This window comes from Bufo bufo, chromosome 2 (assembly GCF_905171765.1).
Source record: "Bufo bufo chromosome 2, aBufBuf1.1, whole genome shotgun sequence".
NCBI classification, from domain to species: Eukaryota; Metazoa; Chordata; class Amphibia; order Anura; family Bufonidae; genus Bufo; species Bufo bufo.
The window spans coordinates 503,055,374-503,072,924 of NC_053390.1; the positions used below are offsets into that span (position 1 = coordinate 503,055,374).

At 46.1% G+C, this 17,551-nt stretch overlaps 1 protein-coding gene across 1 annotated transcript in view; it reads right to left on the minus strand.

Moving 5' to 3' along the window:
- The window catches only part of MAST3 (microtubule associated serine/threonine kinase 3), a 163,412-nt gene that overhangs the window by 67,255 nt on the left and 78,606 nt on the right, over positions 1 to 17,551 (minus strand). Inside the window, 4 exon segments of the mRNA XM_040417822.1 lie at positions 5,426 to 5,591; positions 7,099 to 7,231; positions 13,755 to 13,893; positions 14,359 to 14,567. Coding sequence (XP_040273756.1) covers positions 5,426 to 5,591; positions 7,099 to 7,231; positions 13,755 to 13,893; positions 14,359 to 14,567 — 647 coding nt within the window.

The window sequence follows — 17,551 nt, forward strand, 5'->3', positions numbered from 1 at the left end:
TGCTGCGATTTTCACGCAACGCACAAGTGATGCGTGAAAATCACCGCTCATGTGAACAGCCCCATAGAAATGAATGGGTCAGGATTCCGTGCGGATGCAATGCGTTCACCTCCCACAACGCATCCGCGCGGAAAACTCGCTCGTGTGAAAGGGGCCTAAGTTTAGTATGATCAAGGAAGATATTTTCCGGGACCGGGGACAATGGGAGTATCACAGACTTATTCCAGTTGATAAGCAGTCCAGACTGCCTGCCAAATTCAGAGATAAGTGAGATAATCGGGTCTATGGAAGAGATCAGGTCACCTACAATAGTAGCAGCATATCATCTACATATAGCGATACACGCTCCTCCAAGTCCCCCCTTTTAAGGCCCCGGAAAAAAATAAAAATCAGTGGTTCTATCGCTATAGCAAATAAGAGGCGACAGTGGGCAGCCCTCTTGTCCCCCTTTCTAGTGCCAGCGCTGGAGAAACCCCTCCATTTACTCTAATCCTAGCTTTACGTTGGTTATAGAGCAGTTGCACCTATTTTATGAAATTCGGGCCAAATTTGGACTATGTTGGACAAAACTGCCCAAAGGAAATCCCACTCGACGCTGTCAAAAGCTTTGGCAGCATCGAGTGAGATCACAGCCCCACAGTTCCCTCCTTATCCAACTGGAGATTCAGGAACAGGCGTCTAAGATTCAAGGATGTAGATTTTCCAGGCATGAGGCCAGAAACAAATGCAGTCACCGGGAGCAGGCAGTTCCGAGAACAGCCGCCGGGGACCTTCATCGGGCTGTTCTCGGAACTGCCTGCTCCTGGTGACCGCATTTGTTTCAGACCAGCTCGCGCCACAGGCACAGGTAAGGGCTTACCTGTGCGTCGCCGGACTTAGGAGTTAAGATGGCAGCCCGCATGTGTTCGCGGGGGAACACGGCGAACTGGCCATCACTGTATTGTGGTAGTGCTTCCAAAACCAGGCAAGGATGCTACAAGTAGATTCTTATCGTCCTGTTTCACTGTTCACAGCAGACATAAAAATATTGGCCAAGGTTCTAGCTAATAGACTATTAAATGTTGTTAGTACTATTACCTGCCGCAATCGCCTCCCTCATCGAGCTGGGTAAAGTACCTGCCCGCTATAAGTCCATAAAAACATTAAGTAGGTGCGGGAGAAGAAACTCCTGGTGCTTCTAAAAAAATTCCACCGGCAAGCCATCCACCCCGATGCCTTTTCATTAGGAAAAGATCTCAACGCCAGCTCAAGTTCCTCCAGCCGGATATCACCATCCAACAGCTCCCTATGCTCCACAGTTAAAATGGGCAAGGAAATATCCATCAAATACTTCTCTCTATCCGTCGGGCTGACTGTCAGTCTAGACGATAGACGTCCTTAAAGTGAGCATGGAATACCCCCAAAATATCCTTATCCACGGAAATTAGGTCCCCATGTACAGTCGTGGCCAAAAGTTTTGAGAATGACACAAATATTAGTTTTCACAAAGTTTGCTGCTAAACTGCTTTTAGATCTTTGTTTCAGTTGTTTCTGTGATGTAGTGAAATATAATTACACGCACTTCATACGTTTCAAAGGCTTTTATCGACAATTACATGACATTTATGCAAAGAGTCAGTATTTGCAGTGTTGGCCCTTCTTTTTCAGGACCTCTGCAATTCGACTGGGCATGCTCTCAATCAACTTCTGGGCCAATTCCTGACTGATAGCAACCCATTCTTTCATAATCACTTCTTGGAGTTTGTCAGAATTAGTGGGTTTTTGTTTGTCCACCCGCCTCTTGAGGATTGACCACAAGTTCTCAATGGGATTAAGATCTGTGGAGTTTCCAGGCCATGGACCCAAAATGTCAACGTTTTGGTCCCCGAGCCACTTAGTTATCACTTTTGCCTTATGGCACGGTGCTCCATCGTGCTGGAAAATGCATTGTTCTTCACCAAACTGTTGTTGGATTGTTGGAAGAAGTTGCTGTTGGAGGGTGTTTTGGTACCATTCTTTATTCATGGCTGTGTTTTTGGGCAAAATTGTGAGTGAGCCCACTCCCTTGGATGAGAAGCAACCCCACACATGAATGGTCTCAGGATGCTTTACTGTTGGCATGACACAGGACTGATGGTAGCGCTCACCTTTTCTTCTCCAGACAAGCCTTTTTCCAGATGCCCCAAATAATCGGAAAGAGGCTTCATCAGAGAATATGACTTTGCCCCAGTCCTCAGCAGTCCATTCACCAAACTTTCTGCAGAAGATCAATCTGTCCCTCATGTTTTGTTTGGAGAGAAGTGGCTTCTTTGCTGCCCTTCTTGACACCAGGCCATCTTTAAAAAGTCTTCGCCTCACTGTGCGTGCAGATGCGCTCACACCTGCCTGCTGCCATCCCTGAGCAAGCTCTGCACTGGTGGCACTCCGATCCCGCAGCTGAATCCTCTTTAGGAGACGATCCTGGCGCTTGCTGGACTTTCTTGGACGCCCTGAAGCCTTCTTAACAAGAATTTAACCTCTTTCCTTGAAGTTCTTGATGATCCTATAAATTGTTGATTGAGGTGCAATCTTAGTAGCCACAATATCCTTGCCTGTGAAGCCATTTTTATGCAACGCAATGATGGCTGCACGTGTTTCTTTGCAGGTCACCATGGTTAACAATGGAAGAACAATGATTTCAAGCATCACCCTCCTTTTAACATGTCAAGTCTGCCATTTTAACCCAATCAGCCTGACATAATGATCTCCAACCTTGTGCTCGTCAACATTCTCACCTGAGTTAACAAGACTATTACTGAAATGATCTCAGCAGGTCCTTTAATGACAGCAGTGAAATGCAGTGGAAAGGTTTTTTTGGGATTAAGTTAATCTTCATGGCAAAGAAGGACTATGCAATTCATCTGATCACTCTTCATAACATTCTGGAGTATATGCAAATTGCTATTATAAAAACTTAAGCAGCAACTTTTCCAATTTCCAATATTTATCTAATTCTCTAAACTTTTGGCCACGACTGTACATCTTTAATAGAAGTTACACAAGAGGGGCCAGATTCTGCCTTAACAGTGGCTAATAAATGACCAGCACTCTCACCTTCCATAAAATACCTCTGGGTCCTAAAAAACAGTTTATCCCCAGCTTTTTACATTAGATGTTCCTTTAACAGCCCTTTCACCTCCCTTCAATTAGCTGCATTTTTCTGCATTGGGTTTGTTAAATATTTGGATTCAGTGATTAATACTCTACAGAACGGATGCGGACCGATTCATTCTCTATGGGAACGGCATGGATGCAGACAGCACACAGTGTGCTCTCTACAGAGAGAGCCCTACTTTTGGTCTTGTGGGCACTAATACACCTCTTATATATGGCTTCATTGTATCCCATACTATCGGTATAGTGGTAGTCCCAATATTGGAAGTGAAAAATTCCACCAATGCATCAGAGATGGTACCGCCAGTATCCACGAGCTGAAGCCAGAATGGATTCAAACGCCAAATAGGTCTTAAATTTTGCCCCAGGTTTCCTAACTTCAAAGGCGCCAGGATGGGAGAGTGGTCAGATACACTCCGGGGGAGGTAAGAGACCTCTTGGACAAGTTCCAATAAGGACAGGGATCCCAACACTTGATCAATTCTGGACAAGGAGTTATGTGAGGAAGAGTAGCAAGAATATTGCCTTTTCTCCCGATGCGTAGCCCTCCAGAGATCACACATATCTACCTCTGATATCAATCTAGCCAACGCTGAGGGTGAGGGGCCCAAAACACCAGCATTTGAAGTGAACTTATCCAGAGACTTGTCCATGTACATATTAAAGTCCCCCACCATCAGCACAGGGACAACAGGGAACCTGGCCGTGAACACTAGTATTTTTGTCAGAACCTCGCTGGAGTACGGTGGGAGAATGTATACTGCCACCAGGATCAACCTAAAATGAAAAATAAAGCAGTCTACACATATGTATCTTCCATTATGTCAATGCACGTGTCTCTAGATCTATGTACTAAGACACTAACACCACGCGCATGAGTAGAATAAAACTCATGCGCCATCCATGCTCTGTGTATCAGATGAGTTTTGTCAGATGTAAGATGCGTTTCAGATAGGCAAAGAATTGCCGGTTGGTATGTTTGCAGAGCATGGAAGATCGCATGACGTTTATAAGTCTGACCCATTCCCCTCACATTCCAGGCAATGATCCAAAGGGAACTCATTATCAAACCAGAACCAGAAGAATAGGCGCCTGCTGCCGCTCACCCCCGTGCGGCCACCATATGGCCCAATAGTAAACATAATGCAGCGCCTACACAAACCAACCCAATAGCCCCCATGAATAATGCCAGAATGTACTCATATAATAATATATCATGAATCTTTTATTATAACAAAAAAATATTTGGACAAGGTGAAAACAAAAGAAAAGGGGAAGGAGCTATTTGTCTCCTCACTCCTGATACCCCTGATAGAGGGAATCGCACAGGTACTCAGCTGATTATGATGTAACGTATCCCTGGGTAAAACATGTAAAAATAGCTCCCACAATGCACAGTGTGTGGATGAAAAACACTAACCATACAAGATGAAAGTAGTTGATAGTACAACAATAATATACACACGATGGATGGGGACCACTGTCCGGCCGGAACAGTGTCCAGTGAAAAATAACACAAAATAGATCAAGAGGTCCGCATATCAAAGTGTGTATGCAGAGGGGGGCTACAAGTGACCACAGCCACTAGCTGTAATGAACACTAGTGCGAAATACATCAACACATGCCCACAGTGAATAGGTCAATGGACATACAGAGAAGATACAGCTGCATGCAGGTGGTTAGGGGCGACCAGTGGTCTGTCGGACAGATATCCAGTACCAGATCATAAAATGTAGCCCAATGGTACACCCACAAACCACACAACCATTGCTGTAAGTGACACAATATAACTGTAGACAAACAATGCTAGTTACCCATGATGAGTGGAGTACCCGAGGCAACAGAAATGCCTATGCCCCATTTCTGTTGCCTCGGGTACTCCGCTCATCCACACACTGTGCATTGTGGGAGCTATTTTTACATGTTTTACCCAGGGATACTTTACATCATAATCAGCTGAGTACCTGTGCGATTCCCTCTATCAGGGGTATCAGGAGTGAGGAGACAAATAGCTCCTTCCCCTTTTCTTTTGTTTTCACCTTGTCCAAATATTTTTTTTGTTATAATAAAAGATTCATGATATATTATATGAGTACATTCTGGCATTATTCATGGGGCTATTGGGTTGGTTCGTGTAGGCGCTGCATTATCATCTGTCATTTATATTGATTTATCTGAGGTATATGTTGGTTCTAATGTTACCAATAGTAAACATATACTCTGTCTCAGACTGACATTTGATGCATGTTAATTTAAGTCAGTAATCTTACAGCCTTCCATTGAAACACTTACCACTAATCACATGTCCAAACAGCTCCTCTGGCGTGGCACCAAAGAATGGAACGCAGCCCACCAGGAATTCATAGAGAATAATGCCCATTGCCCACCAGTCCACAGGCTTTCCATAACCTTGCCGTAGAATTACCTCAGGAGCTATGTACTCAGGAGTCCCACATACCTGAAAAAAGCAACATACACTGAAGAAACAGCCAAGGCACTGACACACTGGACACCTACTAATTGTTAAAGGGGTATTCCCATCACAGATAATGGGGGCATAGCGCTCGGCTATTTCCGCCGGCCCCATAGAAGTGAATGGGAGCGGTGGCCGCTCAAGTGCGGTGCACTCCCATTCACTTGTATGAGGAGAGCGATTGGCAGTGGCCGGACCCTGGGAAACCTGGGGTCCTCCAGCCACTGCTCTCCCCGCTCCGTTCTAGGTGTAGGTGTGGGTCCCAGAGGTGAGACCCGCACCTATCAGACAATGGAGGCATAGCCTAGCTATATGCCCCCATTGTCTGTGATGGAAATACCCCTTTAATGTATGAGTCACATTATTAGTACTGGAAAATATCTCCAGAAAAACAAATACATGCAAAATGTTATCAAGTAGTAGCTCTTTACAGTCCACAAAATGTGATATTTCAACATTGTTTAGCGACAGCTATTTCTCCCTACCACCCGATTTGGCAGAGTGTGCATGTTTTTCAATAGGGAGCGAGGCTGACATTCCCACTAATCAACTGACTGAGGGTGGTCGCATAGCTACAGCCAGCATTGCGCCCTCTTCATCATTTGCCAGGTACAATTCTGCAAATTTTGTATTGCTTGTGCCTGGTAAATAATTAAGGGGAAACCAAAGTGCAAAACGGTATTATCTTTTTTTTTTCCTGCAAACAGATGTACATTAACATCCATGGGATGGCATGAGAACAGGGGATGAGCCCCATCCATCCTAAGTGGGGGCTGTAATACACAGCCAGAAGCATTCTGGTGCATGCACAGAACAGCTCTTCTCTCCAGCCCCAGTACAGCCTCTTGCTCTGGTCCCCTGTCAATCACAAGTGGCTAACTTCTGCAGAGGGTTTGCCCTTCAGTACTCTGAAGGGCTCAAGCTCACTGAATTTCATATTTGAATAGAGATTTCTCCCCAAGAAGTACTCTTTTAAATGTTACTGAAATGTTACTTAGAATCAATTCACTTATCTCTAATATGAACCTAACAAATCTATTCATATCATTAGCAAGACTCCTTTACCTGTGGGGGGCTGTCCCCACTGGCGAAGAAGTGCCCAACTGCTGTATGATCAACAGGGCCAGACAACCCACCCGGCCCTGTTAAACTCCTCCCTGAGCTCAAATTTGGCTTTGGAAGCAGATACTGTGCATGCCCTGCTACCCACAAGTGTAGAGGACAGTGCATAGTAGATGCTCCTGAAGCCGAATTTGAGCTTAGATAGTGGAGCAGGAAGACCACAGGGCTGGGTGGGCTGTCCAGCTCTGTCGATCATACAGCAGGGGGGCACTTCTTCAACTGCAAGGGCAACCGCCACTTGTGAAGTCTGGCTAAGAGACAAATCGGTTTGCTCATCTCTAGTTCATATGAAAAAAAGAGCTAACAGACTCCCTTTAAACAGTTAATCTGCATGAAAACACAGAGGTGAAAAATTGAAATGGACACAAACCTGTTTGTCCAAAAACTCTCTTGTGTCTTTTTCAATGTGTCCTTCATAAAGATTAGTTGTCATGTTCATAAGACCAATTTTCGATAGTCCAAAATCTGTAAGCTTGATATGTCCCAGTGAAGTGATCAGCAAACTGCAGAGAGAAAAGAATATTAACAGCGCCACAATTTTATTGCAAATGACAGATTATACGGAAGTTACATGTTTTTAGTGAAATGCCTCCATCACCAGGCTGAAGGAACACCAGGAAATCATACAAAAAACATCAGAAGGTTAAAGAATGGGCCTGTCCAGAAATAACATATTGAACACCAACAAATAAATTAAAACATTTTAAGACATATCGACCTTTGAACACTAACATTTAACGTTCGATTATAGTTGCAGGCTGCCAGTTCTGCTGGTAGCTATAGGAAAGCAAACCTAAGAGCATAGCTAAATAGATATAGATAATGCAATACGCTCTGCTGCACTGGAGAGAAAACAAGATTTTTGTGAACTCACCTGTAAAATCTCTCTCTCGCATAGTTCATTGGGGGACACAGGACCGTGGGTATAGCTGCTTGCTGCCACTAGGAGGCGACACTAGGCTGAAAAGTGATATGCTCTCTCCAGGCTGGAGGGGGTATAGCCTGCAGGTGCAGGGGAGGAGTTATCAGTTTGTGCCCAAGCAATAGGAGAGAAAAACAAACAAAAAAAAAAAAAAAAACATACAGTAAACAACCAATAACTGACAAACGTCAGTCGGATTGAACCAGAACCGAGGACAATACTGGCCCACCAACCGCCATTATTTGCGGCAAACAGAACACTGGTTGGGAGCTGTGTCCCCCAATGAACTACGCGAGAAAGAGATTTTACAGGTGAGTTCACAAAAATCTCGTTTTCTCGCTCGTATCATTGGGGGACACAGGACCGTGGGACGTCCTAAAGCAGTCCACGGGGAGGGAAATAAATCACACGCCCATGGAGAAAAGGACGCCCTCGAGGATGCGTAATCCGCTGCCGCCTGCAAGATCTTGCTGCCTGGAGCAGCAACAGTCGATGTCTAGGAAAGCCCCTGGAAAACTCAGTGAACTTGCCGGAAGACCAAGACCGTGCCTTCTAGAAGCAATGCCTGGAGTAGATGAACCCAAGAAGTGCCGACCGCTGGTCGGGGACGGCCATAACTCCGCTAGGAAGCAACTGTCAGGCAGACATCCCAGGAAAAAACATCCCGTTAGAAGTCGTGAGCTATGACAAGGACCTCCAAGAGAACCAGGTAAAAGTCCATACAGCGGAACGCGCTAGATATGGACCAGCAAATCTCAGAGGCCAAAATAGATGGCTGATGGAGAGCCCGCCCTTAAAAATACGAGGGAGAAAGAAGAGAAAACCATGTCTGAGAAGAACTGGAAAGCGGCGACCTTCTGCAAGAAAGATGATACTGGGCGGAGCACTGCCTGATGCAAATGACAAAGGACAAATGGACGTACAAGAAGGCGCTATCAACTCGGAAAGCTGCCGAATGGAAGATCCTGCCACTCGAAGTGCCGCCTTCCTAGAAATAAAAGAAGAAGTCCCAGAGGGAGGGCTTGTTTGTCCCTGAAACACCTCCAGCGATCTACAGATCGTTGGGACGAAGCCGGTTGCTGGCCACAACTGTGGAAGCGGAACCAAAATCCAGGTCCGCAGGATCCTTCTCTGGGTAAAAGAACACCCCTCAGGAAGTGGTAAATTGGTAGACTAATGCCCCTAGAGCCATTGGGCTTGTGGTGAGACTTCTAGCGAGAGAAGCTGCTTGAGAAACTACTGAGAAAAAAATTAAAAATAATAATAAAAATCCTGAGCCAGGCATGAACCAATGCCTCGGATAAAGATAGAAACAAAAAAAACTATGTGAGCATCACCGGTGATGGAAAGCCCCATAAGTGACATATATTGACCATACGTAGACACTGCCCGGAAGGGCAGATGACCAAGATAAGAGAATACTGTCCGTGGAAAAAAATAGATCCCGGATTCCATAGCTATACAACCCATTGCTACCGGTCGACCGAAGGGAAAGATGGTCAGCAGTCCAGCTAGAGGAAGGACAGGGAAGAAAAGGGTGTTCCGTTCCAGGAACGAAACCCCTACCAGTGGTGGCAAGGCGTGACAGACACCCGCTCAGCCCGGCGTGGGGGGACCAGTAGTCCACCCCCGGAATGAGCAGTGAAAGGAATGACCACCATCGGCTTGAGGTGACACAGAAGTAATCATATCTGAAGGAAGGTATCACTGTAGTAGACGAGTGCCGCAGGGACTAAGCTACCCAGCAGAGAGCACCCAAGTAAGGTGCTGATAGCTATGGCATTTACGCCAATGCAAAGCCCGAGTTGACGACACAAGAACAACAGTTGTCAGAGCAACGGACAATTAACAGTAATGAAGACCATTAAGAGGCCAGGGCAAAAGCCCATTGCCATCAGAGACTGGCACTTTACAGAATCTCCTGGTAATGTAATACACTGCCTGAGGAGGAGCCCATACAAGGGAAGCCACCAGAGTAACGCAAACGCCATACTCCAGCTGACGAGGAGGCTACACCGTAGAGGATACCAATTCCAGAGTCAGAAGAAACCGCCGGCTGATGAAGGAACTGTGCAGTAGGAACCCTAGCATGTAGTGGAGGTGCAAACACCCCTTGTACAGTAAGAGCTACAGCATGCTCCTCCCAGCGTAAAACTAAGGGAGAGGTCTAAGGACACCCAGAAGTAGCATGGCACCATGCCATCTCAGTCAAGTAGAGCCATCCTGAGGCACTCCGTCTAAAAAGAGGGCAGAACAGGAGCAACCACCGAAGCAGTGCCAGGGTAGAACCCCTATCTGAGGGGGCTGTCCCCCTGCCGCGAGTTCGATCTCCGGCCCTAATGTGAAAACTTCCCCTGCTTAGAAGAACACGCCGTAGCAGCCATTGCAGAATGCCAGCAAAACACCCTCACCTAATAAGGAAGAGTGGTGGCCCAGAATACAGAGTCAGTGCAACCTTGGGCTCGCTGGATCGTAATCACAACATTTGTATAATGGCGTGCACACCACACGTTGTAGAGGACCAATTCCTGACCGACCTGAACGGTGAAGGCCCATGGGGAAGGGAATCTCTAGGGCACCTGAGTGTTGCTGAGTGACCCCCCTGAGAGAACAAAGGTCGACATATCTGCGCCCCCAACTAGTACCGGAAGAAAAGGGAGGATACAATATGGGAGCAGCCCCAGTATCCATATACCACTAGATGAAGAGTACCAGGCACCAACGGTAACGCCTGTTGCCGCGGCCCATCTGTGAAGGAAGCCAAGGTATCTAGTGTTGTGGCTTAGTTGAATTAAAGCATGCATAGATGCTCAGTGATTTCCTGTTAGTTGTAGAAGGGGGTAATGCCACGACTGTTGAATAGTATTCAGTGGTAGCGCAATCCTCCGTCAAGGAAGGAAGGTAGCGAGATAATCAGAACCGTATCCAACGGTAGTGTAATAACCCCTCCTATGGAGGGGGTAACACCTACTGTAAGCACTGCACTCAATGGAAGTGCAATTACTCCACCTATGAAGGAGAGAAAAATACATAGGAAGTACTGTATCCTGAGTTAGCGCAAGTACCTAACCTATGGCAGGGAGTAATGCACCCAGCAGGAATTGACCCCAATGGTAGAGAATTACACCCCTATGGAAGGGGGTAATGCATATGATTAGTCCTGTACCCGGTGGTAAGAGAAATTCCTCCACCTATGTAAGGGGGTAATGCTTATGGTAAAAACTGCCACCTGCGATAATGCCATAAAGCCTCCTATGAGAGAGGCTAATGCATAATGCCAGTACTGTACCCAGTGGAACAGCAAATCCGTCCACTACGGAAAGGGGGGACGCGAATGGCTGGCACTGTGGAAGGAGGGAATACAAAAGGTAAGTTCCAGTAGTAATGCATACAATCAGTACTGCTGGTAGTATGGATGCAATCATAGAAGATTAAACTGGATTCATATCCGAGTCCGCAGAACTGGTCCCCTGTTCCCTAATGAAGAAGGGTGGAGGTGCGGAGGAGACCGAGGAGGAAGTGTCCTGCTCTGGCCCGCTCGTGCGCAGCTCTACCTCTCAGCATCTAGCCATGGCAGTTGCAGGCTGTGTCGGTGGTGATATAACAATCAAACCACCCAGGAGGTGGAAATCGGCATCTCTACATGACCGCTCACTGGATTGTGTGGGCGGTACCTAATCAACCCACGACCCATGAGGATTGGGAACTTCCAGGAGGTCCTCCGTTGGATTGCGCAGGTGGATTATCAACCAAACGGCCTCAGAGGGCGGATTGGGAATTATTCAGATGTGCTCCCCTGGATTTGTGCAGGTGGAGTATAATCAACCAACTGGCTTCAGTGGGCGGATTGGGAATCCTTCAGATGTGCTCCCCTGGATTTGTGCAGGTGGAGTATTATCAACCAAACGGCCCCGTAGGGCGGATTGGCAATCCTTCAGGTGTGCTCCCCTGGATTCGTGCAGGTGGAGTATAATCAACCAAACGGCCTCAGCGGGCGGATTGGGAATCCTTCAGATGTGCTCCCCTGGATTGATTGGGGAGTTACAGAGGTCCTCCACTGGATTGCACAGGTGGCGGCATATAAACCAGACGACCCAGAAGGGTGGTCTGGGAATTCTTCATGTGTCCTTTATCAACCAAACGGCCCCGGAGGGCGGATTGGGAAACTGTGAGCAATCCTCCACTGTCCGGATAGGACATGGGCTCTGTCCCGTACCCCACCATCAGGGTGGACCTGCGGTGATGTGGACTGAGGGGGGCAGGACTACCTGTGATGCCTCCGCTAAATGAATAAGAGGCAGGAAGGGGTTAAATTTCTTAAACTTAAGGTATTTGGCCTGCAGAAAGGGGACACTGGATAATCCAGTGCCGGCTGCAAAAATGCGACTTGCCATGAAGGGTTAACCCAGCTCAGAGGACCGGAGGCGGAGCTCAGCGGGCACCTGGGGGAGGAGCACAGCTAGTCGGGGAGAATTCGCGCCTAAAGGACGAACCTGCCCCCTCCATAACCAGAATGAAAGTTGCGGCCTAGTAGGCCGCAAAGCCAGGACATAAAGTTCAGCGCACGGCCAACCGGGCGGTACTGCCGGCGGCCGGCTACCACAGAGGGACTTGGATCGGTGGGCGGATGTGTCCACTCGCGTCCACCTGCCGCGGGAACCCATCCCGCGGCCGCAAAAAACAGCACGGGCCGAGTACCGGTAGGCCCGAAGAAAAGCCGGGGCCTAAATTTTCGGCGCCCGGCCGATCGCATAGCCGGCCGGGAAGCGGAGTGTCCGGAGCTGCCCTGATTGCATACCGGCCCCGGGAGCTCACCCCGCAGGCTGGATAACGTGAGGCTGCAGAATGTTAGAAATGCGCCCTTTAGATAGCGTATGTCCTCCATTTTATGATGAGGTGACCGGGGGGGGGGGGGGGAGCTGAGGATACTTACCCAATCCGGACTACTCATCCCATCTTCATCCTCTTCTCTTCACCCTTTCTCAGAGTACCAACAGGGTCACCTCTTCAGCCGCTGGCACCCGAAGTGGCAGGAGACTGGAATGGCTGGATTCAGGTGACCCCTTGGCTGGCGGGAAGCAGGGGAACTGGGCTGCCCTGGTCCACTTTTGTTTCTTGGGAGGGCGAGCGGTGAGGGATTCCGACACCGGCCTTGCTCCCGGGGTAGACAGACTGGCTAGGCGACTCTGTTTCCCCAAACCTAAAAAGGAAAAGATAAAATAATAAAAGTAAGCCGCCCTGCAAAAGCAGGGAGGTCTGCCTCCTACGACACTAAGCTAAAAACTGATATGCTCTCTCCAGGCTGGAGGGGGTATAGCCTGCAGGGGAGGAGTTATCACTTTTCAGCCTAGTGTCGCCTCCTAGTGGCAGCAAGCAGCTATACCCACGGTCTTGTGTCCCCCCAATGATACGAGCGAGAAAGCCTTTTCACATAGGCTGAATAATCTAGCAATGATTGGGAGCGAATGGTTCATTCCCAATTATTGCCCTTTGCATCCCTTAGTTTATTTGCTATATAACTTACTACACATGCCTCATATAAAATTGCACCTCCAAGAATGCAAGTCACCAAAAAATGTCTTGTGCAGGTGCCATGACAGCGGGGGAGGATAAGAGATTTCAGTCTAGAAACCTGCAGAGCGGTGCAATTACCAATGAATAAATGTGTCATTTTACCCGATTAAAACTATTATTATGAATAATATACCCCAACTTTGCTTTTTATGCAAGGCTTATTGTCCACCCTACACAAAGTGAAGAAAACGTGATAGAAGGCAGGTCCCTTTAAAGGGGTTCTGCAGTTTTTTTAAACTGATGATCTATCCTCTGGATAATGGAACAGAGCTTAGCCCCACCCAGGCCATTGATACAAGTCGTGACGTCACAGGGCCTGCGGTAAACAGCGAGAAGGCCGCGGCGCTACTGCCTTCTCAAACAGCTGATCGGCGGGGGTCCCGGGTGCCAGACCCCTGCCGATCAGATGCTGATGATCTATCCAGAGGATAGATCATCAGTTTAAAAAAAAACCTGAAGAACCCCGTTAAGTTCATTAGAAGAATTAAACTATAGACATCATATAATCTCTGAAAAGCTCAACTACTAACTTGTCAGGTTTGAGGTCTCTGTGAACAATTCCATAATTATGCAGATACTCCAATGCCAGGACAGTTTCGGCAAAGTACATGCGACTCATGTCAAAAGTAAGAGGTCCCATGTTCTTTAGAAGTGTAGCACAATCTCCACCTAAAAAGACAAATCCCTTTACTTGAAATTGCAAACAAAGCAAGAAATGAAAGATATATATATCCTGTATGCTCCACCATTATGCCTTTGATACCTTATATGATTATAACAGCAGTGTACTGGCTATTGCAGGAACTGTTAGTTTACTGAGATTTCATACATATTCTAGCAACTAAACACACCGATGCACCATTAAACGTGGAGATGAGAATTTGCCACTGTGCCTCCCAACATGCCTGATCCAGATGTCTGAGAGCCGTCAGGGCGCCACCACATAGCTTTCCCGCTGAACTACAGAATTGTGTGTGGCTAGCAGAGTACTCTGAATATCACAGTGAGAATATACTCCCTGAGCTACCTGTTCCCAAAATCACGTTAAATGCTAAAATATTACATTATTCAGATTAAATAAGGTATTAGCACTGCAAGGAAAGCAGAATTACTAAATGGGTGCCAAACACATACCCTCCACATACTCCATCACCATGCAAAGATGTCTTCGGGTTTCAAAAGAGCAGAACATGCTGACAACAAAGGGATTCTCCGCAAAGGTTAATATGTCTCTCTCAACAAATACTTGCTGGATTTGGTTTCGAAGGATCAAATTCTGTTTGTTAATCTTCTTCATGGCAAAGCGTTGGCGAGTTTCTTTGTGTCTGACAAGGTACACAGCACTGCCAGGGAATAAAACGGACAAAACGTAAAGACGTTTCCTTTAAGAGAAGTCCAGTTTTCAATTTAAAGGGGTTCTGCAGTTTGTTTTAACTGATTATCTATCCTCTGGATAGATCATCAACATCTGATAGGCGGGGGTCCAACACCCGGGACCCCCGCCGATCAGCTGTTTGAGAAGGCAGCAGCGCCGAGGCCTTCTCACCGCTGGCCCAGTGACGTCACGACTAGTATCAATGGCCTGGGCGGGGCTAAGCTCTGTTCACTTGAATGGAGCTTAGCCCCGGCAAGGCCAGTTGATACTAGTTGTGACGTCACTAGGTCGGCGGTAAACAGTGAGAAGGCCCCGCCCCTGCTGGAGCGTCGCTGCCTTCTCAAACAGCTGATCGGCGGGGGTCCCGGGTGTCGGACTCCCGCCGGTCAGATGCTGATCTATCCAGAGGATAGATCATCAGTTAAAACAAACTGTAGAACCCCTTTAATTTACAGGACAGGAAGTCGTACAATTTTCTAATATACATGCAGCCAAAAGTCTGCGGACATATCTTCATATTAGTGCAGTTGCTTCTGTATAAAAAGTCCTGCGTAGTGTATTCAAGGGCATGTAGCTTGTCACCCCTGGTATACAGTATCTCACCGGTAAATTCCAACTTATTGAGGAACAGAACCCTACACCAGCACCTCATACATGCATTAAACAGGCTATACATTCTACTGTGCAAACAGGTCAACTGCACTGAAAAGAAAGGGGGCACATGTATATTAGACAATCGGACAATTTTCCATTATATGACCAAATAGAATGGAAAAAAAAACTGATTACCACTTTAAACAAACATTAAAACACAGAAAACGTACAAAATTCCCAGCCCTTCAGCTTCCTTATTTCCCTGGTTTGTTCTTAGTATCATATTACAGTTAAAACTGAGAAATGCATATATATATAAATCTTCTAAATCCCAGGAGATCACCCATGTCCACCTCCTCCTCCTCACAACCCTGTGACAAGATGCAAGACAAATGGCTTGAGCAGGAGTCTCTGTGCTGAGTCCTGTCTGCAGAAGGACAAAAACAGATTTAAAGGAAATGTGTCACCAAAAATGTTATTCGCCAGTTTAAACCAGATCGTGACACATATCCCTTTTTTCTAATCTGTTTCTATTTAATGATTTCAGATGTTTTTATTCTATTTCCTGAACATAATTATGGGGGCGACCATCTTGCCTGAGCTGTTCTCAACAGCATTTCCTGCAGCCACATGGACCATAGACACAATGGTCAGGAGGGGACCTCATTTACTTCTATGGGAGAGTTTTCTAGACATGCTCTGTGACCTGTGCAGAGCTTATTGTACAAGGAAAGAATAGATAAGCTTTAACAGTCACCTATGGTGATTGGTGGATACTCTCTTATCTATACACAAAGGTGATATTATTACAGGCAGGATTGGAATGACAGATAAGCAGACAACTGCAGTAAAGTGATCTGTACAGACAAAGACTAGGTGCCTATTTTTAGGCTTAGTGGCCAGGGCGAAGACTGCAGGATTTTATAGTTTATAGATACTGACATTGAAGATTAAAAATGGCAACATGAAAAATAATTAAAAAATATGTTAAACATGATTTAAACAATATGTCTTTTTCAGATGACACATTCCCTTCAAGCCCCACTCCCCTTCATCAGTCTCCAGTGGACTATAGAGCAGATCAGCAGGAAATTAACCCCTTTGTTTTCTGCAGGACTGACAGAGGGGGCAAAAATATTCCTTGTTTACTTTTAATTATCCATTTCTAGGTTCATGGTTCCTTTAAGCAAGTCACAGATACATTAGGATACGAATTTAACTGCATATTCTATTTCCAGGCTACAATTTTCACTAAAAGCATATAGAAAATGCCCTTATTGGTTACAAACTGCTGAGTCACAATGGTGGCATTTTGATTACCACAGGAATTAAATGATTTTTAGATTAAAACTTGGATTTATTAATTGCGGTCTTTAAATGAAATGTGTCACCAAAAATGTTATTTGCCAGTTAAAACCAGATAGTGACCTATATCCTTTTTACCTAATCTGTTTTTATTTTCTGATTGCAGATGTATTTATTCTATTTCCTGAACACGATTATGCAGGCTGCCATCTTGCCTGAGCTATTCTTTACAGCATTTCGAAAGCATTAAGAAAATTGCTTTATGGCAGCCCCATGGACCATAGACACAATGGACTGGAGGGGACCTCTTTAGAAAGAATAGATAAGCTTTGACAATCACCTATTGTGAATGGTGGATCCTGTATTATCCATCATTCTAATTAGGGATGAGCGAATCGACTTCGGATTCCAAGGTACCACTTGGAACCGAAACAAAGTTTGGTAAAAGGTTTTTAACAGTAGAAATTAATTTCTGAAGTTAGAGACTTCGCGAAGTAAAAACTTCGGCTCATAGGAGCCAATACTTCCTAATACTGTAAGGAGCGCTTACTCCGTACAGTATTCTAACAAAGTTTCAGGCAAATCGACTTTGGATGTTCCATCCGAAGTCGATTCGCTCATCCCCAATTCTAATCTTGACATTAATGATATCACCTGTGTATAGATAAGCGGGTAACTGCAGTAATGTGACCTGTACAGACCAAGAAGTGGCACCTACTATTATTTTTAGTGGACAGTGTGAAAACTGCATGATTATGTTTTTTGTTTAAATACAGATACTGACATGGAAAATGAAAAAAGTAACTTCATCAAAAATTATTTTGAAATATGTTTTCAACAATAGGTCATAGACACATTTCCTTTAACCCCTTAATGACCCTCGCTGTACATGTACGGCTCTGGTGGAAGTGACTTAAGGACCAGCGCCGTACAGCAACGGTGGGCTGATCGGGTGGTTGCAGGAGTTGCGCCCGCCCAATCAGCGGCACGGACCAGGCAGTCACTGACAGCTAGGCCCCTGCTGCATACGCCGGCATAGGTGAAAACACCAAT